The 24469-nt window shown below is 54.8% G+C and overlaps 1 protein-coding gene across 3 annotated transcripts in view; it reads right to left on the bottom strand.

Moving 5' to 3' along the window:
• The window catches only part of SLC6A6 (solute carrier family 6 member 6), a 78059-nt gene that overhangs the window by 34059 nt on the left and 19531 nt on the right, over positions 1 to 24469 (bottom strand). For 2 of the 3 annotated variants that reach the window (XM_037139366.2, XM_037139365.2), the window contains 3 exons: positions 5053 to 5295; positions 2966 to 3100; positions 1629 to 1863 (listed from right to left, as the gene is read on the bottom strand). In XM_037139366.2, coding sequence (XP_036995261.2) covers positions 1629 to 1863; positions 2966 to 3100; positions 5053 to 5281 — 599 coding nt within the window. In that variant the 5' untranslated portion in view covers positions 5282 to 5295. Of the gene's footprint in view, positions 1 to 1628; positions 1864 to 2965; positions 3101 to 5052; positions 5296 to 13991; positions 14446 to 24469 lie in introns of those variants that run through there. The other variant, XM_037139367.2, reaches the window with a different exon arrangement.

A 24469-nucleotide genomic window follows, 5' to 3' on the forward strand; every position in this document is an offset into this window, starting at 1 on the left:
TCAGGCTGTGCCACGCACAGCAAAGAATGGACAGGCCTGTGGTTTCAGGCCCGCTGAAGTGAGAAGAATGAAGTGCCGCATCTCTCTGTCTATAAACTCAGCTCTTCAAAGGGTAGGCAGCTGAGGGGGTGACGAATGTGCTTGCAATGCCCCCTCTGTCTGCAGGGGGAAATGTGTGCATGTAAAGAACCCCGGGGACCTGGGGGCATACACTGAAAGGCCCACATGTCATGACAGGGACACAGCGACATTCACCATCTGAGTGAGGACTGACTGACTTGCCTACTATTTCCCAGCTCCGGCCTCAAAGCATGCCTGGGGCCGAGCAGCAGGCAGCCGCCTCCTCTGCTGTGGGCCTGCTCCTAGGCCGGGTTCTAAGAGGGGAGGAGACACCTTGGAAACAGCAAAGCCACACACAAGAGAGGGAGAATCATGGCGTGATGAGTGGGGTCCACCTTAGCATCCCCGCCGCCAGGCTCTCAAGCTTTATGCAAGGCCTCGTCGCAGTTATTTCCAGTTGGAGGGGCTGCGCCCATGAAGAGCAAGAAAGTACTGCACTAAATATACCTTTAACTGGCCTCCAAGGGCTGCGTTAGAAGAACTTTCCCATGTATCAGCTAAGAGGTAACCGGACTTGAAGCCCCGCACACACTGCCTTTCTGATGTTTGTCCTGTGTGTGTGCTCCTATTGACAATAGTGTGGTAAAATGTAAAAGTGCCCACAATTCTCCACTCCTCTCATAAAGAGACAGAACCTATTTCTCCACCACTTGAATCTGGGTTAGTCTTATGGCTTACTTTGGCTAATAGGACATTTAAAAAAAATGATATAAGCAGAGGCTTAAAAACTGCTCTTGATTGGGACTTTCTTATTTGTTGCTTCGGAATGTCAAGCTGCCTCTGAATAAGCTTAGATTGCTGCTGGGTGATGAGACCATATGCATATGGACCCTGGCACCCTAGCCAATAACCCCCCAAGCCCCAGAACAGCTACCCTCATGCCCTATAGCTGACCTTCCCATGAGGGAACCCAGCATAGACCAGAACAACCACCCAGGCAAGGTCAGCCCAAACTGCCAATCAGCAAAACCTTGAGCCAAATAAGTGGTTGTTGTTTAAAGCCACAAGAGTTGTGGGGTGGTTGTTACCAGCAAAAGCTAACTGACACATAATTTTCACTGTATCTGTTTACCTTTTCACTTGAATAACTACTTTAGCTTCACATATGCATTTTTCTCTGTGTCATACAGGTTCAATGTGCTAACTATATTTCTTCTAAAATACATTAAGAAAACTATACCATTTTCAGACAATATCAGTACATATACCTGCATTCAGGAGAAAATCTCATAAAGATCCCATGGGTGTTAGAACGATTCATTCCCCTCATTTCACAGTTAAAGACACTGAGGCTCAGAAAGGGGCAGATACTTGCTGAACATCAAATGGCCAATAAAATGGCAGAACTGGGACTGGACTCCAGGCCTGGGACCAAAGGCACGGGTTTACCTCCAAATCTGTACCCACCTTCTCCCCGGCCCCACACTGCTGGGGAGAGAGGAAGGAGTGGGCTGCCTTCCCGGCCCCCACCCCGGCCCTCCCTCCCTCCTCAGGGAGCCCAGCCTTACTCCCAGAACTCAGTGACAGGGGAGGTGAAGTTGCTGGTGTTGAGAGTGCTCCACAGGGTCTTGTTCTTGCGCAAAGTGTCCTCCATGCAGTGGGGCGTGTTCCAGGTGTGGTTGCAGTGCGCCCAGGGCAGCTCCGACTGGAAGGACTGGAACAGGTAGTACGTGGCCCAGGCCAGGATGATGATGTAGTACACATTCAGGAGGGACACGATCACAATGGAGGCATAGCCGATGCCTGTGGGTGGGGACAAGCAGGACACGCATCAGGAGGAAGGCCAGGCCCACTACGTCCACATGCTCTAATGGAAGGCTGTGGCTCCCCGAGGGGACCTTCAACAGTGACCAGCAAATATCAGTAAGGAGAATGGGTGACTAGATGGATGGATGGATGGATGGGTGGGTGAAAAAACAGATGGTTAGATTTATGGGATACTTGGATGAATAGAAGATCCTGCAAGGAAGTGGGATAGGTCAATGAATGAGTGGTTAGATGGATGAATGGTAGGAGAACTGGTTAGAGAGACAGATAAAGAGCTGAATGGGTTTGTGTTGGACTGATGGGTGGGCATGCGATTTGTCGGACGGATGTATGGCTGGTGACTGGCTGGAAGGTTAGGGAGATGAATAGATGGAGGAATGAGTAGATGGGTAGACGGATGATGGATACATGAACAGACAAATGGATGGATAATCTAATTAAATTGACTAGTTTAAAGAAGAAAGATTTGATGGACAATAATAGATGGACAGGTTTATATGGGTGACTAAATAGATACATATCCTCCCATTCTTGCCAATTATAATCATAACAGTATTATGAATGCATGCTAGGTACTAGGCATAGGACTGAATGTTATAATAGTAAAGGTACCATTAATGTGGGGCTTACAATGAAGACAAAGCGCTTTTACATGACTGTGTCATTTTGTCTGCACACTGAAGTAAGCATACTGTTTCCATTTTATAGAGGAAGAAATCGAGGCACAAAGAGATTAAGTGACTTTCCCAAAGTCACAAGAGTTAGCAAGAGAAGGAAGAGGGACTGGAACCCAGACCGCAAGACCCCTGAGTCTAAGTGCTTGTCTTCTGCACTACAGCGCCAAGCAGCTGCTAGCTCCCTGCCCTTCGACAGCCCAGGGAGCTGGGACCAGCTGATATGTGTTGAGCAGTCACTGTGAGCAGCACCATGTGTATCAGGTATGGGCTGCTACCTTCTCATGGGCACAGTGCCAAGTGACCTGCACGAGGCTATGAGGCACCTGGCAAAAAGCAGGTGCTCAATAAAAATTGGCAGAACCAGTGAACACCAGGGCCCCGGACCTTTGTCCCATACTCACCAGAGAACAAGGGGCAGATCTTTTCCCAGCAGGTGATGCCCCCTTCAGAGGTGTACTGGCCTATGATTACCTCCAGGAAAAACACAGGCAGGCCGCCCCCAAACAGGAAAATAAAATATGGTATGAGGAATGCACCTGTGGAGAGAGCAGAGCGGGATGGGGGTCAGGCTGGGTCTGTCGCAAGAGCCGAAGCTGCAGGTGCTCGCTCCCAAGCCCTCCCAGACAACGAACCAGAGAGAACGTGTGCGGGATGTGAGGGGTGAAGGCCAAATTCCTGGACACGGTTGAGAATTCTCCAGGCCCTGCCCACCTGTCCAGCGGGCATCACCTTGCCAGCGCGCCCTTTCAATTTCTCTAGGTCTACCAGGTGCTTTAGGCCTCGGAGCCTCTGGTGAAGCTGCGCCGACTGCCTGCTTGTCTTGCCCACATTGTCCATCTGAGTTAGAGCTGTTCGGCCCGTAGGGCCCATCTCAAACAGGACCACCTCATGGAAGCCTTCACCTACCTGTCCTCAGGCCTGCCCAGAGCAGGAAGCTGAGGCAAACTAGCTAGGAAGGGCGCGGCGATGGGGAAGCAAGAGGTGGGCACCTCCAGCTGGGGATGGGAGCCAGGGGAGGAGTGAGGGGCAAAGAGCCGGGGCGAGGGTTCCTACCTGGTGTCCACTAATGGCTTCAGCGGGTCCATAAACCCTTTGAAACTGTGGGCAACTTGGGTGTATGTGTATGCGCTTTGCTCTGGGGAGCGTCTAGAACACTCATCAGAGTCCCAAAGGCACCTGAGACCTATAAAAGGTTAAGAAACCAGACTCTAAGGCAGAATTTCCTGAAAGGCAGTTCTCCTAACGTGGGCTGTATGCAGCACGCCCACCTCTGCTGACCGGCAAGCCCTCAGTCACGGGCAGCTCTCCCTGCCCGGGTCTCCTCGGGCCCCACTGCCGCACAGTGGCCGTCCCAGCACGGGCCTCCCGACTGCAGCACCACCGCAAGAGAGGCTCTAGCTCTCAGCCTTCGGGTTAAAAAAAAAACCCAAAACCCAAACCGACCAACCAACCAAGACCTTGATATTTCAAAATATCTTCAATGGCCCTGGCTGATGTGGCTCAGTGGATTGAGCATGGGCTGTGAACCAAAGAGTCGCTAGTTCAATTCCCAGTCAGGGCACATGCCTGGGTTGCAGGCCAGGTCCCCAGTGGAGGCCCTGTGAAAGGCAACCACACATTGATGTTTCTCTTCTTCTCTTTCTCCCTCCCTTCCCCTATCTCTAAAAAGAAATAAAATCCTTAAAAAATATATCTTCAATGAGTGAAAATGGTGAAAGCTACAAACTTCCAGTTACACGTAAGTTCTGGGGACAGAATATACAGCCCGTGACTATAGTTAATAATACTCTGTAACACTTAAACCTGCTAAGGGAGAGATTTTAAAAGTTCTCAAGACAAGAAAAAAAAAAACTGTGTGACTCTGAGGTGAGTCACGCTAACCAAACTTGGAGCGATTGTTTCACAACATGTATACCTTACAAATCGTGACCTTGTTCCCCTGGAACTAATCCAAGGTTATACGTTCATTATATCTCAGCAAAACTGGAAAAGAAATTTTAATTAAAACAGGAAAATAAAAAAATCTCTTTACTGTATCTTTTTTCCTGGACACCTTTCCATTATGGCCAACAGTACTGGTTTTCCCTTTAGGAGGGGAAGCGAGGCTTGCTTTTGAACCACATCTGGTTTCAATTAGAGAAGCCAAAGCAAGTGTTAGGGAAGATATAAAGTAAGGAGTCAGGAGGCACACAGGGAGTGTGGGTGTTGGAGGTTTGGGGGCCATGGGTCCCATCACCCCTCTTCAGAGATGGCAAACTGAACGGTCCAGAGTATGAGGGATCTGCTCGAGGTAACACGGGAAGACCCTGACAGGGCGCCCCTGGTCCCCGATTCCCAGGCAGGCAGGCTCCTCTCCTGTTGCTCAAGCGGGGCGGGGCAAGGGTGCAAGGCTGACTGAGGGAGGTCAAGGTGGGGACCAGGGCAAGCAGGGCACAAGATGCCACCCCCTCTCTGTCCCTGCCCTCCTCTCTGCCCAGCCTAGACTCACCTCCACCGTTCTTGTAGCAGAGGTATGGGAAACGCCAGACGTTGCCCAAGCCCACGAAGCCGCCAGCCACAGACAGCAAGAAGTCGATCTTGCTGGACCACTTCTCCCTCTGTGGGGGCTTCCCCTCAGCCTCGTCCTCGGGCCGTGTGCCAGGGCTCTTCCCTGGGGATGGCTTCAGGATGTCCTTGTGAAAGTCTTTCAGACACTGCAGCTTCTCCTTGGTGGCCATCTCCTCCTTGCTTTCTGTGGGGACAAAACAGAACCCAAGATGTCGTTGGTAAGGAACAGCCTGTGTGTCTTCAATACAACTTCTCCCTTTTCGCCTCTGACCTCCCCGGGCCTGTGGCAGGGAGCTGACCATCCCCTTGTCCGTCCACTGATCTGACAACATCCTGAGTGACTCAGACCCCTGCAGGCAATCGGACACCTGACAGCTCAGAAATCCACAGATTCCATTCCTTGGGCAACTGCTGAAGAGAAGCAGCTCGAACCCAAGTTTGTCGTCCTCAAATGTCCCACCACATCCTGCACCTGATGGCAGCACATGACACAAAGCCACCCCTGCCCTGGCACCATCGCTACAAAATACGACACATCCAAAACAGTTCTAAGGCACCCTCCAAATAACACCTGCCTGAATTTTCTGGAAATGAATGGATACTATTTCCAGATTTCGATCTGCACAGAAAACGACAGCCCCTGTGGCCCCCAGGACGCAGTGCGGCACCTGACCCCAACTCTCTGGAGAAGAGACAAACGCGAAGTCCATGAGGATGGGGCTGCGGGCTGGACCGGGAACCACCTGGAAAGTGGGGTTTCCGTCAAAGTGCGGAAAATGCATGTTTATGAAATATATTCGCAATTCGCTAACCAGTCTCATGTCTGCAGCATAAAAAATAAGGAATTTGCACTGGTGAGGATCACATAAGAAAGCCAGTCAGTCTCCCTTTGCCCACCCCTCCCCATGGATTCTCTGGCCTGCTCTGACCCTTGTATCCTCCTGGCTCCCTGCTCCCTGCCTGATTCCCTGTCCGGTTTGGCAATGGAAGACCCCCAGAGAAGGTCAAATCCCTAAGCCTCCAGGAGCTGTTTGTGGTCATTCTCAGCCCACTCTGCTTGGACCCCTTTCGAGAGGACATCTGCCACCAGGCCAGGACAGAGCCCCTTCTTTCCATATCTCCTCAGGTCCCTACTGCTCGCTCTCCCTGGGAGCCTGGTCTTGAGCGCAAGAGCATCGGGAGGTCCCAACCCAGAGGGACTGGGCGTCTCCAAGGGTGGGCCCCTACCAGGCAGAGGGGCCAGAGCTCGAGGGCCTGCCCACCCTCGTTTCTCCACCTGCACAATGGAAAGGGTGATGGCAAAGGCAACCAACTTACAGCCAAGCAGCCTTGGACACAACTGGTCCCCACAATCCAAATTGGTGGCCACCACTGAAAATACCAGATTTCAGAGCAAAGTGAAGATTTCTAGGTTCTCTTGAAAAACTGGAAGGTCGGACGGTGTGTAGCTCACACTCCCTTTGGCAACCATCAGCTGGACACAACGTGGTCCCGTCACATGGGCAGGCCCGGGCCAGCTCAGCACCCAGCTCTCAGGACACCGTCCGCAGGCGTCTGAGTCTGTCCTGCCACACTGCTGGGCACTCCCTGAAAAGCTGTTGATTCACGTCCTTGCCTCCTTGCTAACTACCTCCTCCTCAATCACAGTAGTGCCCCCATGGGGACAAGGACCTCTCTCATCCACTGCTATGTGCCCAGAGCCTGGTGCACAGCAGGTCATCAAGCGAGAATAGTTGGGTAGACAGTTCCCAGAGTGGGGTCTGTGAGCAGCTGGTGCTAAGTGTGAACCCCAGCTCGGCCCCATCCCAGCCACAGGACTCGGCGAGTCACTGGGCCTCAGCCTTGCTTTCCTCGAGGCCTGGCCTGGAAGGCAGTCCCAGGCAGAGCCAGGCGGGGGCTGCCCGAGGGCCTAGGGCCTGGAGAGGGGACGTGTTGGCCCGGCCCCAGCAGCCAGGCCCACAGGGGCCGTGCCCGGAGGAGCAGAGGCACAAAAGCACAACAGAACCCCTGTTTCCCCCCACGCCTCCTTCCTCTCCCTGGCTCAGGGTGGGGGACCCCAATTGTTTTGCTATCTGGTGGAGAGCAGACCAAGAAAAGGCTTCCTGGAGCCACCGGGCGGCTCACAGAGCCCTTCCTCTGTCTCCCAGAGCGCAGACTGGTGGCGGCATCCGCATGGCCTTTCTTTGCCCTGCTCCCTTGGGGTGATGTGGGGGTCCGGCCGGGCGTATGGCTACTGTAAAAATAGCCCGAGCGGCCAGCATTGTTCCAGTGTTAATGTGTGCAGCCCCCGATGGTTATCTGAGTGATCCATTGTGGGCTGGCTGGACGGCAGCATAATTGGAGGATGTGGGACTCAACTCCCTCCTAGTGAAGATGTTTTTCAGGGAATGACCCCTGAGCCTCTGAGGAAGGTTGGTTCCGCCCTCCTGGGCTCTCCTTGGATCTCAGAGCTGGAAGGCTCTTCACAAGGTCAGCCAGATGAGAGGGAGGTGGCCAGCTTCTGCTCACATAGGCAGCCGAGACTGGCAAAATTCGTCCCCACTAGGGCCTGGGGTCTGCTTCCCCCTGGCTGCCCTGAGAGTCCTGGGTCTGTCCTCTGGTCCCCCACACCCACTTGCCACACTGGCACTCAGAGAACCCTCTAGAAATGTGGGGGAAGTAGGGGAGTAACAGGTTCTCTGAGACCTCCTCTGTTCCAGGCTGATTTCCTACAAAGTGATGTCTCCGGCCCCCTCACCGCACTCAGAGCCCCATCCTTCCCACCCCTGCAGCCAAGCCTGGGTGGAGGTAGGGCCTGAAAAGGGCAGAGCTGGGGCCCATCAGTGCCTGGTATGGGGGGGCTTCCTTTATCCCCATTCCCAGGGAGCACCCAGAGATGTGTTCCTCCTTCACTGGCACCTGTCCCCCCCTTGGGGTTGCTGCACTCCCAGGCCCTGCCTCTGGCTCCCTCAGGCCAAACCATCCTCCATGGTCTCCCCCAATGCTCTCTCACACAGGATGAGGCCACGCCCAGGTGCAGACACCGCGACTCCCTCTCCAGGGTCTCACTCCAAGCCCCTTCATGGTGTCTGACCAGCCCTGTGCCTACAGGAGCCCACAGCAGCAAGTCGGTGGACTCAGCCTCTCATATATTCTTGGCATCCTCCCACTTCTCTCCATTGCCATGGCAACCACCTCACTGCAGGCTCCAATAGTCCTGGAAGAGTATGGGAGGTAGCTCCTCACAGGCCTGCCTGCTGACACTCTGCCCACCCCCTTCCATCTCTTCTCAACATGGTAACTAAAGGCAACTCACGGATTCAGACCGTCAGGCCCTCCCAGGCGACCCTCCAACCTCTCCTAGAAGAAAACCCAGCCACTCCCCACAGCCTGCCACCAGGGCCCCTTCTCCTCGGGATCCTAGCCCCACCGAACTTTTGCAGTCCATCACCTCCTCAGGCTCAGACGCCCTGCACGCCGCTCCGGGCCCTCGAGCGATAGCCTGGCCCCTGCAGGCATCAAAGCTCAAACCCTGGCTTCGGTGCTGACAGCCACTTCTTGGCTGGGTGACCTCAGGCAAATTATTCAGCCTCTCTGGTCTCCAGTGTCCTCATCTGTAAAGGGGGGATAATCGTACCCACCTCACAGGGATGTGGTGGGGACTGATGAGAGAGGTGTGTAGAAAGTGCTTAGAACACTAGTTGGCATGTGGCGTGTACTCCCTAAATAGTAGCTGCTAGTGTTACTGTTGTTATTACTGCTATAATTATTATCGGGTCCAGCCTGACCTTGGGGTCAGTCCTACTCAGGGTGAAATCAGTAAGGCCCAGAGAGCCAAGTGACACTCCCAAGGTCGTGAAACTGGTTGTGACAGTGCCTGTGATGTGCCCGAATTCTTGGCTCTGCTTCTGCTGTCCCTCTGCCAGCCCAGCCTGATCTCAGGCGACGCTGGAGGAGGCCCACTGATTCTCCCTCACACCCAACAGCCCACCCCACGATCCAGAGCTTGGGGACTAGCTCCCTCCACAGGCGTCCCAGCAGGCGCTGCCTCGCCGCCTGCCCCGAGAGCTGTTTTCATTGGCACCAGGCCCAGGACTATTTTCTAGCGAAGGTGATACATAATTCCCCATTTTAAGAGCTTCCTCTTTGATTATTACAGCAACAGGCGATTAGACCGGCCCTGATACAGAGGCTCCAAGATGAACGCTCCCTCCCGGCCCAGCTGCAGCTCTCCTGGTCTCTGCTCCAGGCTGAGGCCAGAGCTGGCCATGCCCTTGGGACGACATGAAGATGACCTGGTCAGCTCGGGCACCACTCAGACAGATTCGGCCTGGTGGCAGCAACGCCGTGGATTTAGAAGAGGTTCCTTTGCTCCCCCCGATTGAAAACTACCAGTACTTACTCTATGCTGAGCTGTCTGAAAACAGTTTTCTATTCACTCTTCAAAGACCCTTATTGTGGAGGGGCTTTTAGTTGTACAGATAAAAGGAGTTGAGGTTCAAGCAGGAAAGGGGGCTGGAGCCAGAATTCCCACCTTGGTCTGCTCAAGGCCCAAGGCATTGGAGCACAGCTGAGAGAGGGGGAGGCCTCAGCACTATTTGCAGATGGGGACACTGAGGCCAGAGAGGGGAAAAGGACTACAGAGGTACAGAGGGTGCAGCAGTGCAAAGTGGGGCCCGCTTGTCCTGTCTGCCTCCCTCCCACCCACTCTGGCCCCAGGTGCCTGCAGGCCAGCCAGCTGGGCCTTAGGTTGAGTGGCAGGTGCTGCTGTGGCCGGCTCCCCCAGCATCTGCCGCCTCAGGCCGGGGACGTGGGGAAACCAAGCCCTTCCCCCTTTTTCTAGGAGAAGCTGCCCAGCTGCTAGGGGTTCCCTGCCTCAGCCCCCCCGACAGGACCTGACCCTTTCCCAGTAAACAACTTCCCACGAGGCTATACTGCATCAAACAATGACCTAAATCTCTCATTGTGACTGACTTAATCTCTCAGGAGCTTCTGCCATGCTTTTAAATAAGAGGACAGGGACTTGTTCTGTTTCCTCTTTGGAGTACTCCCCCCACTCCAAAAGGGCCAACCACATGCACAGACTCTACGATTGGTTGGACAGCTGCCGTGTCTCCGCAAACCTCGGGAAGCGGGGAAGCGACTCCCAGTGTCCCAGAACTGGGGGAGGAGGAGACCTGGAGGATAGACCCATTTTACAAGTAGGGAAACCCGAGGCCGGAATGGCCCCTGCCTGCTGGGCTGGCTGTAGAGTGCAGCACACTGCTGGTCCCCTTGTCCGCCCTCCTTCCCAGTCCCCCATCCACCCCAGAGCCAGTGTTCCGGGCTCACTGAGGTCATGACTGTGCTTTGTGACCCGGGGCCAGTGACAACCTTCTCTGCACCTCAGTTTCCTCCTTGGTTAAAAAAACGGGGGTGAAAATAAAACTCACCTCCCAGGGATTAAGTAGGCTGATGCCAATAAAATTTTCAGCATAGAGCCTGGTACATAACTAACTGATTAATAAATACTGGATATTTTATTTTACCATACTATGTGGCAGACATTTTATCCTGAGTGTTTAAAAAAAAGAAGGAAAGCAAGCAGGCTGCATTTATTGGGCGCTGACAGCATACACACTTCTTCTGTACTAGGCTAGGGCGATGCATGGATTTTCTCAGCCCCTCCACGGTGTCGTTGCCATCTGTTTTGATGATGAGGTACAGAAAGGTGAAGTCACTTGTCCAGGGTCACATAGCAAGTAAAAGACCACCAGAGCTTCAAATGGCTCCCAGGTCCGTTTCGGCCCCTAAATTCCATGTGTTCAACCACTTGGCTATTTGGGATCACTTACTTCAGAAAGTCACAAAGTCAGACTGGGTCTGGCGCCTTTAAGCCAACTTCAAGCCACTGGACTGGGCTGGCAAATTAGGGAAGTAGGCAAGGACAAAGAGGGAAGTGAGGGACCATGTGACAGAGATGGGGCAGGGCCTGGGGAGCTGCAGAGCAGTCCGTGCCAGGGCCCCAGGAATGAGCTGGGTGGACCAATGACACCTCTGGGACCAGGGCGGACGGGGATGGACTGGGGGCTTCCTCTGGCACACAGAGCCTCCCAGAGTTCTCTGCTGGGTCTGAAGGGGCTCGTGCGAGCGCCGTCTCCACAGACTGCAGGCTCGGGGAAGGCCTGGTGAGGGAGACGCCTGCGGTCAAGCAGTAGCTTCTGCCACACGCCATCCTGGCCTGGGAACATGTGCCAACCGAGCGCCCTCCCCCCTCAAAAGTGTGCTGTGTTAACAGCACAGTTTCGCCCTCCACCTGGGGCACCTAATTTTGAAAAGTAGAAATTAACCAAAGGAAGTTCGTTTTCTCTTATAAAGGTACACGTATGAAAATTTAATCATTTGATTGAGTCATGTGGACTGTATCCTTCTATCTTGTTTATGCTTTTTTTAAGTTTGCTTTTTATTATTGTTGTTGTTGTTTGACAATAAAAGCAAGTAGCTCTGCTCTCAGCAAACCAAAACACATTTTCAAAATATTACACAGATTTGCTAACAACATTTCAAAGGTAATGCTGTTATCTATTCTTAACTCAGGCTAACTCAGGTGTGACCAGCTCAAAGGCCTCAAATCTCAAAGGCCTCTGGGGGCCTGCCTGGCGGGGACAGGAGAACAGTGGGAAGGCCACAGGGAGGAGCAGGGACTGGGCCCACTGGGGCCAGCTCCTCCAATTTCTCAAGACAGGATGAAATCCGAGCTGTGTGGGCATATGCATTGTCCAATTCCTAAAACCCTGTGTGGGCCAAACACAAACAGTTTGCCCTCTTTGGTCACACCATTGCCCCAGGTCACTCGAGGTGGCCACAGCAAAGGACAGCCTGACCAGCCCAGCCTCACAGGGCTGATGGCCCACCCCAGTGAGGTCATCCAGGAAGCCTGGCATTGTTTTGCCCGGAACGAAGCCTGAACAATGAGCGGCAACATTCTGGTCCTAGTGAAAGTGAATTGTTTGGGGAACTGTTTTCAGCACGCCATCTCTAGGGATGGGGCTTGTTACCCACCTGCGCTCAGTGGCTGTGGGCAAGGTTCTCCCCTCCCCAATCTCACTGCAAACTTCCCGCCCCCAAAAGTTCAGGTCCACCCTCAGACTCCCCCACCCCCACTGAGCGCACCCACCCGGCTCGGCTCAGCCTTCAACCCCAGAAGCATTTCATTCTCCCGAAGCCTCCCAGGGAGGATCTGGCCCAGGCCCCACGGCCACAAGGCAGGAGACCAGGAGCTGCACCCAAACCCTGGGCCAAGTGATCTCCACACAGGGACCCAGCAGAGCAGGCCGTGCTTCTCGTCCGTAGTTTGCAAAGGGTAAATGGGGGAAGGTAGGCACATTCTGAAAGCACCGGCCTCTGCAACAACCCTGGTGGGGAGCAGGGCAGGATGCGGGCCTGATGCACAGCTGCCTGTCCTGTTCCCCTCCGAAGAGCATTTGCAGGGCGAAGGTCTGGGCCCCAATTTCTTATCTCCCTAGAGATGTCAGGCCTTGTCCCAAGGCCCAGAGACCACAGGTGGGCAGCAAAGATCAAACAAAGAGGAGGGTTGCAGGGAGGAGGCAGAGGGTTGGTTGCAGAAGGCTCTCCTGTGGCAGGGCCGGGCCTGGGGAGGGGTAGAGGGGCCAGGGGAGGATGACTGGGCACCGGGTGAGGGTGAGCTGGGCACACATCATGCCCCAAACAGAGCTGCCCCAGGCACCAGCCCAGCAGGCGGTGGACTCAGGAAAGGACAGTGGGTTAGGAGTTAGAGAGCCGGGTCTAGTTTGGTTCTGGTGGGTCACGCAAGGCAGCTACTTCCCCTTTGCATCTCAGATGTCCAGGGAGAAAGCAGAGCAAAGGCGGCTTTAGCAAGCAGTGAAATCTGGGTAAACATTCACTGACGACCTACCCTAGATGCCCAGGCACGGCTCCAGGAACTGGGGGCATGGGCGTGGGCCCTGAGGAGCTGACATTCCAGAAGGGAGACAGACACCAAACACACACAAGTTCCTAGTTACGCCCGGGCCCAGCACATAGCAGACAACCAAGCAGGATGAGGTGAGGGGCGCGGGGAGTCAGAGAAGCCCCTCTGGGAACTGGCCGTAGGCAGGCCCCACGCTAAGTCCTTTCAAGCACCAACTCATTTATTCCTTTTAGAAGCCTGGATGAAAGAATGAGGCCCCGGGAGGTGAGGCTGCTTGTCCAAACTCACACCACTGGGAGCTCTGCTCTGCAAATATCTGGGGGAATGGTGTTCCCAGAGCAGGGAGCGGCACGTGCACAGAGGGCCGCACTGGGCAAGGCGAGGTAACAGAGAAGGCCGGTGTAGGAACTGAGGAAAGAGGGGACGAGTACGGGGCGACCTGGGAGAAGACAAGGCCTGCAGGCCAGGGTTAGAACCTAGATTTACGCAGAAGGTAGTGGGAGTGCCTGAGAGCTTCCTGCCACCCCACTGAAGGCTCAGCACACTCAGCTGAAAGCCCCACGCTTGCCCCTGACCACCTAGCCAACCCAGCCCTCCCACTCTGGGACATTTGAGGGCCCAGAGCGGGCTTTTCCCTGTAAGCAGTTGTCAGTGGGGACTTTCTAGTGGTGACCTGTACACAGCCAAGTCCTTAGCCCAAACACTCTGAAGCCACCCGGCCCCTTCCTCATGAGCCAAGTCCCTTGGGATGGGCTGAAGGTGGCGCTGGAAAGAGGAACCCACCACAGATGGGTGGCGGAAGTCCTTCCCCTGGGCCAGTGACGCAGAGAAGAAAACGTTCTCGTGCACCAAATCCCAACCCCTCATCCCTCCACGGGTGAGGCCCGGGGTTTGGAAAGAACAGGGTCAGCCTTTGATGCTATTCGATCACAGCCAAGTCCATCCCCTGCCCTGGGCGGGCCCTTACTCACCAGGAGCTGGTCAGGAGAACAGGCCGTCCCGTGCTGACTGCGCGCCAACTGCTCGGCTGGCCCAGGCCCACTGAGGGGGACACAGGTCACCTTCATGCCCTCACGGTGCTAACGCCCAGAGACAGGGGGAGGGGCCCATTTGTCAAAGTAACAAAGTTTTCTACAAGTTCATGAGGAGGACGGGAGCCCACGACTGAGTGAAGGGGGAAATGAAGGAGGCTTCAAGGAGGAAGTCTCATGATACCTGCTGGCTGAGCCTGCCAGCCGGGCTTGGCCCTGCACTCCGCAGGAAGGAGGGGGTGCGGGCACCCTCAAGCCTCTCCGATCCCTTCTGAAGGGGCTCAAACCCCAAATGCCACTTGCAGACTTCCAGCACACGCCACTTGCCACCATAACTGAAGCTACGCTAAAGGACAGAATTAGGGACATGGAGGAGGGCGGCCATGCTGTCTACTGGGTGCTCAGGGGGCTGTTTTCAGGCACAGGGCGGTGAGTCAGCAGGCCACAGCCTGCAGGCACTGACTCACCAACCACAAGCCTTCCACTCTGCTCCCTGCCAGCTTCCCCAACACCCCAGGCCTCAGCCTGGTTTTGCCGGAAGTGGGGGTGGGGCGAAGTCAGTCGTGATCCTGAAGCATACTCTGTGGCACCCAGAATTATTTCTGGAGGCCACAAAAAGAGACATGAGAAAAACACTTAGTTTTTATTTCCTCAAACTTCCCCTTTTAAGCCACCCTCCTCTCAGTGGCTGTGAAAAGCAAACAAAGAGTCCTGACCGGGCGGCTCAAGTGGGTTGGAACGTTATCCCATGCACCAAAAAGTTGAGAGTTCAATTCCTGGTCAGAGCACATGCTGGGATGCAGGTTTGTGCCTCGTTGGGGTACGGGGGGGGGGGGGGACACGCATTGAATGGCTGTCACTCACATCTTCATTTCTCTCTCTCTCTCAAATCAATAAAAACATATCCTCAAGTGAAGATTTTTTAAAAAACCGAACAAAGAACAGCCCCTCTCTCACTGTATAGAAAGTGGAGACAAGCCCTGGGTGACAAGGCCAGCGAATGGCACGCCCATGCGCAATGCCACGCAGAGCTCAGCCACTCCCGACCGACCCTGCCAGTACAGCTCCAGGGAACCGGCCAGGGCACCCTGCTGCAGGGCTGGGGCTCGCCGCCCCTCTCATCTAAGCGTTGCCCTCCGTAAGGCAGGCGCAATATCTTGTCTAGTGCGTGAAAACTCCCAGCTCAGTAAATGTTTGTCAAAAAGCTCCCTGTTTTCATCGTTCCTCTTTTACACATATTTCTACTCAATGAAGAAAGACTTCGTCTTCCTTCCCAGCTCTACCCTTACCTCACCCTAACTTAGAAATTTAGTGCAAGGACAGCTGGGTGCCTGCAAAATGAAACAGCCTGGGATTTCACAAGACAGTGTGTGTGTGTGGGGGGGTGATCAACTAGCGATGTCTGCCGTCCTTGCCCCTGCTTCAGCGTGAAGGACCCGTTGCCTGACCTCGCTTATCTGAAAGTCAAGCTTCAGATGTCTTCCACCCGATGCAGCCCAACCAAGACCCCCAGGGACTCCTAAAGTGCAGCTTGGCTCAGGCTGTCCCCAGCTAACTCACAGGCAACAAATGTCCCAGGATGAAGGACTCCCAGTGCCATGCCCGGGCTTCACAGGCCATGCCACAGTCTCGGGTCCATAAATAATTATGTGTCTGCCCCTCTGTGGCCTAGGGCCTGCTTCCCAACAGCGCCTGGCACTGTGGACACCTGTCAGGCAGATTTAGGGCTCAGGAGTCTGGAGACACTCAACGCAGGAGTCAGTGTCTACCTCACAGCTGTGAGCGCTCCTCAGTCAGGGCGACGGAGCAATGGTCGACGTTTAAGACACAGGCAGGGACGTTGAGAGAGGAAGGGTGGGCCCCACCGACCCTGCTGGAAACAGGTGTGTTCCCGGCACCTGAGCACACATTCCCCTCGCCCCGAGGGGTATGAAAGTCTACGAGCCTTTGCCATTTTTTGAGTGGTGAGCCCCCAAGCTTTAGAAAATCCATTTTCATTACACAACCTGTTCCCTGAGCATCTTCCAAAGTGATTTTGAGGTGAATTCTCCCTAGTCCCCTAAAGGTTTGCCAAGTGCTGTGAGGGGCTGCTGGATCCCGCACAAAACCCAAAAGCTCCAAACGGGTCCTCAGAGGTCCTAGCGTGCAAATGCAAGCTCACTCTCTAGATGAGGAAACAGAGACCCGGGACCCAGCACAGAGCAATGATGAGAGATGCCAGCCTCTGTCACAGATGGACCATCAGAGACGCAAGGACCGGGAAACCGAAACTGGGAGGAGGTCATCGAGGGCAGACACGCTCCTGACATCCCCAACCTGGGGAACACAGCGGGTGCCAGAGGCTGAAAGGAAAGCTCTCATTTCAGGCCTGGTGGACTGGATTCACACCTAATTCCACCAGGCTTGCAGATGTTGGTGCAGCAGCAGCAGCAGCAGCGACTTCCAGAGCTACAAGACGGTGCCTAACAGCAGCTACTGCTCAGCAAGAAGAAAAACTCAGCATCCAAGTCCACACCAGGGTCTGGCTGAGCTCAAGGGAAGGCAGAGATCTCTCAAATGCGGTCTCCCTACAGGTGCAGACCACCCCCGAGGGCAGCCCCGACAACCTCCATCTCCTTCAGATTCTCACTGCAGTTCCATTGCACATCGACAGCATCTGCACGGAGTTGAGGATACAGCACTGCCTCAAGGCTCTGTCGTCACACATGCAGCCTCAGGGAGCAAGGCCACCCCAGCCACTGAAAACTCCAGAGGGGTGCCCCGAACTCTGCCAAGCTTGTGTCTAGCCACCCCCACCCCTGGCTGTGTCACCCTCGGCTCCAGAACCAGCGGTGAGTCCCAGCTGCTATCCAAGGTTCATTACACTTGTTTGCCCCTGTCCACAGCCTCTGCCACTTTGTTTCTCCTCCAGTTCCCCCCAGCACTACCCCATTCATGCCTGTGCTTTGTGGGTTCTTGGTTCAGTGGGTCCCACCCACCCTGAAGATCTGACCCAAGTTTTACCTCCTTCAGGAAGCCTTCCCACCCCCTTTCTCTGCTTTCCTCCTCTGCCCTGCATCACCGCACTGTCGTCCAGGCGCTGGGCTCTTTCTCAGAACTGTACGACTCTGGACAAATCCAAAGTTCTCCTGGGACTGTGGCTGCAATGGCCGGCACCTGTCCCCGCCCCCAGACCTATGAAATCTGAATCTTCAAGGCTGTTAAACTGGCCCCAGATCTGGAATGAATCTTAGAATCAGGTGACGTTGGGAACAGTGGTACTAATGAACTGGAAACACTCGATAAAATGTGTAACAAAAATCAACCAATAAAAAAGACTGAGTGGCTGAGAGTGCACGAGAGCATGCGTGTGTGCACACATGCGTACATGTGGATGGTCTCTCCTGCCAGGCTTTGAGCAGCAGGGGCCTGGGCCTGGCTCGGCTTCCCCCCCACCAGCCCCAGCAGGTCCGGGTCCTGCCCCGATAACCACTTGGCAGACCCAAGAGTCTGCCGCTGGTTCTCCTGCGCCCTATGGACACTGCTCCTTATAGTCCCCTGGGGGTGGATGCTTCTGCCCCCAGTTTACAGATAAGGAAACTGAGGCTCAGAGAGGCAATAGGACCTAGCCCAAGGTTACCCAGGAACTAGCAGAGGCAGAATCTGAACCCAGGACAAGGCCAATACTCCAACACCTTTGTTCTGCTTGATCAAGTAAAAGGGGGCTTGAGAAAGGTAGGTGAGGGCTGGCAGGAGGACTGCCTGGGCCCTCGCCACGCATCGGACCCCCTCCCCCACCCTGCAGAGAGCATGAAGGGAGCCTGGGCCTGGCGCCCAGCTGCTCAGGTCTCCGGCAGAGTCTCCAAAGACAGGAATGAGGAGCAGGGAACATTGCCTAGGACTTGGGGACCTCCCCTGCTGTCACCCGCACAGAGGGGGGGAGTCACTTTTCCCCTAAAGTAGACACAGCAGGTAGGGCTTTCCCACAAAGAGAAACACCTAAAATGCCAGCTCCCCAAACTCGGGGAACAGCCTGAAAGGCCCCAGGAGGCCCTGGTGAGGCCTCGGCTCTGCCAGTAACTGACCACTGGCTGACCAGGGCAAGACCCAGCCCTCTCTGGGCTAGGCTGCGGACCAGGCGACCCGCAGGCCGCAACGACCTGGAGGTGTGCACAGACACACACACACAACCCTCTCTCTGCACTCTGTAAATAAACCTGTGCCTCAGTCTCTCACACGCAGAATGGGGATAGTAACAGTGCTTACCTCTGAGGGTTACGGGGTTCAATGAGCTAGTCTGTGTGGACCAACCAGACTATCACCCAGACAGAATGTCAGACGCAGAAATGAGAGCCAGATTCATGCATTCTCCCTGAGACCGGCGACAGCCTGAACTCACAGCCAAGGGTCTGCGGGGAAATGCTAGGCCCAGGGATCAAACGCAGGCTAGCCATCTCTGAGATGAGGGCCTCCTCCCAGCTGCCCCTTCCCTTCTATTTCAACTTCCTCTCCTCTTCCTCAGTGGGGTAGATGGGGGATCCTGGGTACCCCCCCTCCGGAATTTGGTGACTGACAGACAACGTGGGTGCCATGGGCTGTGGCCTCCTGGGTTTTGAGCATGAACATGGGAACCTCCTGTCACCTCCCCTAGCTGGCCTCGGGGTGCAATTGGGAGAATATTTCAGGTAGCTGCCAGTGGAAGGATGGAGGATACAAGGTGTCGGTGATGTTCTGGCCCTCGGGACTGCGGTGCCTGCCAAGCCAGGGAGGTGGACGTTTCAGGGACTGGGGCCTGGGCTTGAGAGCTGACAAAGGCTTTGCTGTGAAAGCTGCTGGGAAAGGGGACAGCACAGTGACCTTGGCAACTCAGGGGGCAACTGCAGCCCAGCTACTCCGAGCAGAGTGGCCAAGGGGCCTCCCTTCCTGCTTCCTTCCCACTATTCACAGCTGGAGACTCTGGGCAGCTGTGAAAAAATTCCTTCAGGAGAGAAAGTTGGCCTTCCCAGTGTCCCCAGGATAGCTGCAGCTGCAGAAATCAGATACATGACCCCTCACCTACACCTGGCAGCCTCAAAACCCTAGTGGTCACTGGATACCTGAGGCCTTTCACCAGTCTATCACTGAATGACACACCAGCCCAGGCCCCCAGGCCCAAGTTCACATATAAGGAGACTGAGGTCAGAAAGGGGAAGGGGACTTGCTAGGAAGCTCAGGCTGCTAAGGATCAAATCCTGACTCTGCCGTGTGGCCCTGAGCGACCTACTATGCCTCAGTTTCCTCAGCTAAAAATGTAGCTGATCCCAGGGCTACACCAGCCTCCCAGGACAGAGGGGTGATCACATAAACTGACGCAGGTAAACTGATCAACGTAGAGCCAGGCATGCTGTCGGGTACATATTAAGATGTTACGCATAAGGATGAACACAGACTCCCACTGGGCAGATCCCAGAGATCTGTCCACTGTTAGGAAGGCAAGACAGCAGCGGTCATTGCAGCTGCTCTCGGAGCTTCTACACTGTCCATGGCTGTCCAGTGCCAGGCCTCTGCCAGCCTGGGTGAGCCCTCACCAGCCCCAAGTGCAACGAGAAAGCCAAGGGCGGGGGCCCAGGCCTGGGGTGGGGGGTTCAGTGGGCACCTTTCTTAAACCCTCTCAGCCCTACCTGCTAACACTGCAGCCTTCTTTCTTTTGGACTGGCAGGGGGCGGGGCATAGTCGGAGGGTCCCACTGGTGGTCAGGGGTGGACCATCAGGGCAAGCAGTTCCCAGCAGGGGGGCCACAATCGGTCTAAGCTGGATGCCTCTGTGGAAGCCCCTGTTCCCACCAGACCCCCAGCAGGACACTCAGTTCAGAACTCAGACGCACCTAAGGGCTCCCACACTTGTCCCCTGCTCCCTCTTCCACTCAGGCAGACTCCCTGTGCACAGTGCCTTTGACGCATGGAGAATCCTCCAACTGCATGGCCCATTCCAGAGAGGAATACCAGCTCCCTGGGCTGGGCACCCATGTGTTGAGCCAGGCTCAACGTCTTGATATTTGGGTGCAGGAGTTTACCCAGTCCTCACCAACCACTCTACGAGATGAGGGATCTTACCCTATGAGGTTCAGAGAGGTTGAGTGACTTGATCAAGGCTGCACAGCCAGGAAGAGGCCCAGCTCCAGAGTCCTGGGTTCTTGGCCGCTGGGTCTGGGTCATCTCCTGGCTTTTACACCACAAAGTTCCCCTATTCACCCGATACAGAAGGATACAGAAGGAAACTGAGGCCAGCAGGAGGCAGAGGTGTCATTTTGCAAATTAGCCAGCTGGATTAGGATCCAGGTTTCTGGATGGGCCCAGTCACAGGTATTTTCGAGTCTCCTAGGAGGAGGCTGTAGCCAGTCTCCACTGCAGAACAGCAGCCACCAAAATACCCACTTAGCCGAGGCTTTGTACTAAGTGCTTCGCAGAGATCTTCCCACTTAATTGTGCATGCCTGCTGGGATAGCTAAATACCGGCCCCTCAGCCCAGGAAGAGCTTTTATTAAATTCAGCCAGTATAGAGCAACTAAGTAGCTATATCCAGGGGTGTGGCTAATCTCAAATGAAGGAGGAGGGGGTAGAGTCCAGGGGTTCTGTCTCCAAGCCCCCATCATTTTTGGGGATGTAACTGCCCCCTTCCACCTCCTCCCTCCCAGCCCGGACAGCATCCCCCACCGCCACACTGACCCTCCAACAAAGTATCCCATCTAGGACTTAATCAGCTTATTCATCCTGTGGATGGAGATCTGAAAAAGTCTCCTTTTACTGCTTGAGGGCAAGGATACCTGAGATTTAGGCCACAACTATAAATAGTTGAGAAATCCGTCCTTTTTAATTGACTCATCTATTTACTTGGTCAATCAGCTCCTGCTGACCCCCAGATGGCCCAGTTCTAAATAACCCCTACCCAGTGCTGCCATTGGAGAGAAGGGGCCTCTCCGGCTCTGTCCTCTGACTTCCCGGACAGGCACCCCCACGGCCCTCGAGACTGTTCCCCAAATACGCTTGCTTAGTTCCACTTTCACCTACCCTGGGTCACCATAAAAGATTTTCGTTGGGACCTAACTCTGCCATCTGCCAGCTGTAAGAAGCATTAACCTCAGGAACGTCACTTCCCTCTGGGGCCTCAGTTGCATCATCTGTAGAATGGGGCACCTCACATTACACAAGGGAAGGTCCCAGGAAGTGCCTCCGTATGGGATCAGCTTTGCTCTCAGTGTGGCCCTGAATGATCTGCAGCCACCTTTCACTTCACGCAGTTAACGAACGCCACCACTGCGCTTCCCAGCGTCCTCCGCAGCTGAGAAAGGAAGACATAAACACCCGGCGCTGATCTGTCCTGCAGGGAAAATACCACATCAACAGCTTCTCCATCGGTGTTCTGTGTCACGCAGCAGCCAGTTCACTGGCACTGCCACCCCCTCCCAAGGCACGTCATATGCTTTCAAAACCACGTGAGAGGAGAAACTGGGTTAGACGCCTCATCAGAACGGGTTTTCTCCCGGGACCTCCAGCCGCGCCTGCGACTCTCCCTCAAGCATGTCTGAGTGAGAGCTGAGCTCTGTTTTCCTTCCTGAGCAGGAGCCTGTTGTCAAAACAACTGCACCTTTCAGGGGCACCTGGAAGCATCCCATAAGGACGTCTGGTTCCGGGCTGGTCCCCCAAAGTGAATCGAGACCTACCATTCAGCAGGGTATTTGGGGTCAGCCAGCGAGAGCACGCCACCCCTCCCCTCCCCCTGAAGAGGACACCCAGACATGCCCCCCACTTAGGACACGGGCAGTGTCCACACCACGCCTTCACTCCGTCCTGCCTTTTCATGGGCGGTTTCTCTGCCAGCGATGCCCTTCTGGTCTTGTGCCCACCTGGCAAGAGCTTATTTAAGGCCTCTGGGAAAGATTTTCAAACTGTGTGTGCCCAAAGCATCTTTAAGGGACCCCGCCAATGGACACCCAATCTGTCTCCCCACTGGCCTGGGAGTGCCCGGCCCGGGCAGGGTGATGTCACCCACCTCTGGGTTCCCGGGACCCTGCCAGGACCTGAGGCCCAGGAAAAGTCCATCACGCTCTGACGACAGAACGAACAGGCTTCCAGTTCTCAGCTTTCAGATGTGCAGAGGTTTCCCCAAACTTCCCTGGCTTTAGTAATTCTCACCTGGGCCTTCCCCTCACTCAGCGGGGCTGGAATGAGGCTCGGAAGCACGGGAGTTTCTCAAATGGCCGCGGAGAAAACAAAAGGTCTGCAACCTGTGATCTTAGAAGAGCAGGGGCAACTGCTCGGAGAGGAGGGACGCTGACCAAACCTGCACAGGAGTCGCCTCACGACACGTGTCAATCAAACCACGCTGTGCGCCCCCAGCTTCCACAGTGATGCATCTCAGTACAACTGGGAATAAAAACTCATTTATGTCCACATGTTAGTCTAAAAAACGGACACTATGTCACCATCATCTGTCATACTGTTCATGAATATGAAATAAAATTAATTTAACTTAAAAAAAGTGAGGGGCACCCTGTCTCCCCAGACGCACTCGGCAGGCCTGCCCTCAGCCAGGACTCTCAGGCAGGGCCCAGGAAGGTCCAAGGTGTGGGAATTGGTGCCTGCAAGCAGCCCCACCAGGAACACAGGGTTCGCCTTTTCCAGTTTTGTCTTCTGGGTAAGAGTTTGGGCCTTTATGGTGACTAAATTGTCCCTGAAAGCACTTTCTTATGGCCATTGTAAATAAGACACATTAATGAGAAGTATCTGCATCAAGCTTTTCAGTATACCAAAATGTTTCCCCTACATGTGCCGGTTAACTCAGTGGACATCACGGCCCCCGTTTTACAGATGGGGCAACTGAGGCCCAGCAGGACATGGGACCGGAGGGACGTCACACAGCCAGGACGCAGCAGAGCCGGGACTCTTCTCTAGACAGCACCAGGACAGGAAGGGTGGTTCTGAGGGGAGCAGAGGCCTGACACCTCAAGGTGCTGTGTGACCTTGGGCAGTTCGCTGTACCTCTCTGAGCCCCTGGTGGAAGGTGGAGGCAGACAGGGTCACGAGAAGGAGGGCTGGCTCCCATTCCCAAGCCACACCCTTCCTTCACCCTGAGACAAGACCCAGTCTCCTGGTTATGCACAGTGACTGAGTCTGGGGGGCCCTGTCTCACTGTGCAACTGAGTAATGGTCTGCGTAGTCATTTACGTCTCTCCCCGCCTGCCCTGTCCCCATTCTATCCCCATCACCCAGCACTGTGCCCAGCACACTGTGGGAGCTCCACAAAAACTGAGTAAGTGAATAAATGATGTTGAATAAGTGACTTCATTCGGGTTTGAGAGATCATCACAGGACAGGAGAGAGTCTAGGAGGAACAAACCAGCAAGGACAACGGGGGCCTCCTGGGTGGCACCCCAGGGAAGGGGAGGGCAGGTGGGGAGTCCAAAAGCCCACCCGCCCTGTCTCTGACCCGGTGTGGCCACAGTGGCAGCACCAGGCACCTCTGTGGGCCCAGCTTCTTTGCCCACAAAGCAGAGAACGCTGTGACCTTCCCCAGGGCTGTCAGCTCAGACGCGTTTGGGGCAGGGCGGGTGCCCAGTAAGCTTCTCTGCGTCACAACGGGACTTCGTAAATCAACTCGGCTGACCCCTCCGGTGCCTGGATGAGGAGACAGAGGCCCCAGGCAGCCGCGTCTTCGAGTCTCACGGCAAAGAGGGTCAGGGCTGGGGCGACAGCCACTGTGACTAGATTCATGGGGACAATCTGAAACTTCAAGAAGCAGTTCGTCACAGTTTCCATGGGAATGACCTCCCTGGGCTGTAGGATAAATAAAGGCTGCAAAGGTAAACTTGTCAGATTTAGCAAATGCTGCACGGGACATACTTAGCCTAAAAACATGACTCATTGTTTATCTGAAATTTGAATTTAACTGGGCGCCCTGCATTTTATTCGGCAACCTAATCCACAGTGTCTGGACGTGTTATCCACCGCTAAACCCGCACAACATCTGAGACCAGGAAACAAGCGGAATCAAATCCTCCAGCTGCCTGGTCTGAAAACCTCCACCGGGGTACAAACGAAGTGAGTCAGGACTGAAGACCACACACTCCGCCCCGACCCGCGTGGCTCAGGGGGTGGGGCGTCATCCCACAGACCCAAAGGTCTCGGGTTCGACTCCTGGTCAGGGCATGTGCCCAGGTTCTGGGTTTGGTCCTGGCCAAGGTTCACACGAGAGGCAACTGATCAATGTTTCTCTCTGACATGGATGTCAATGTTCCTCTCTCTCTCCCTCCCTTCCCCCTTTCTAAAATCAATGAGCGTGTCCAGGGATTAAAACACACACACACACACACACACACAGCCACACTCCTTTTCTCCTTGCCCCTCAGATGAAGCCTTTTGCTGCACAGACATTTCATCACCTTTGGCTCCTCCGTGTCCACA

The sequence above is a fragment of the Artibeus jamaicensis genome, unplaced genomic scaffold (genome assembly GCF_021234435.1).
Source record: "Artibeus jamaicensis isolate MK-2021 breed Jamaican fruit bat unplaced genomic scaffold, CSHL_Jam_final contig_519, whole genome shotgun sequence".
Classification (NCBI taxonomy): Eukaryota; Metazoa; Chordata; class Mammalia; order Chiroptera; family Phyllostomidae; genus Artibeus; species Artibeus jamaicensis.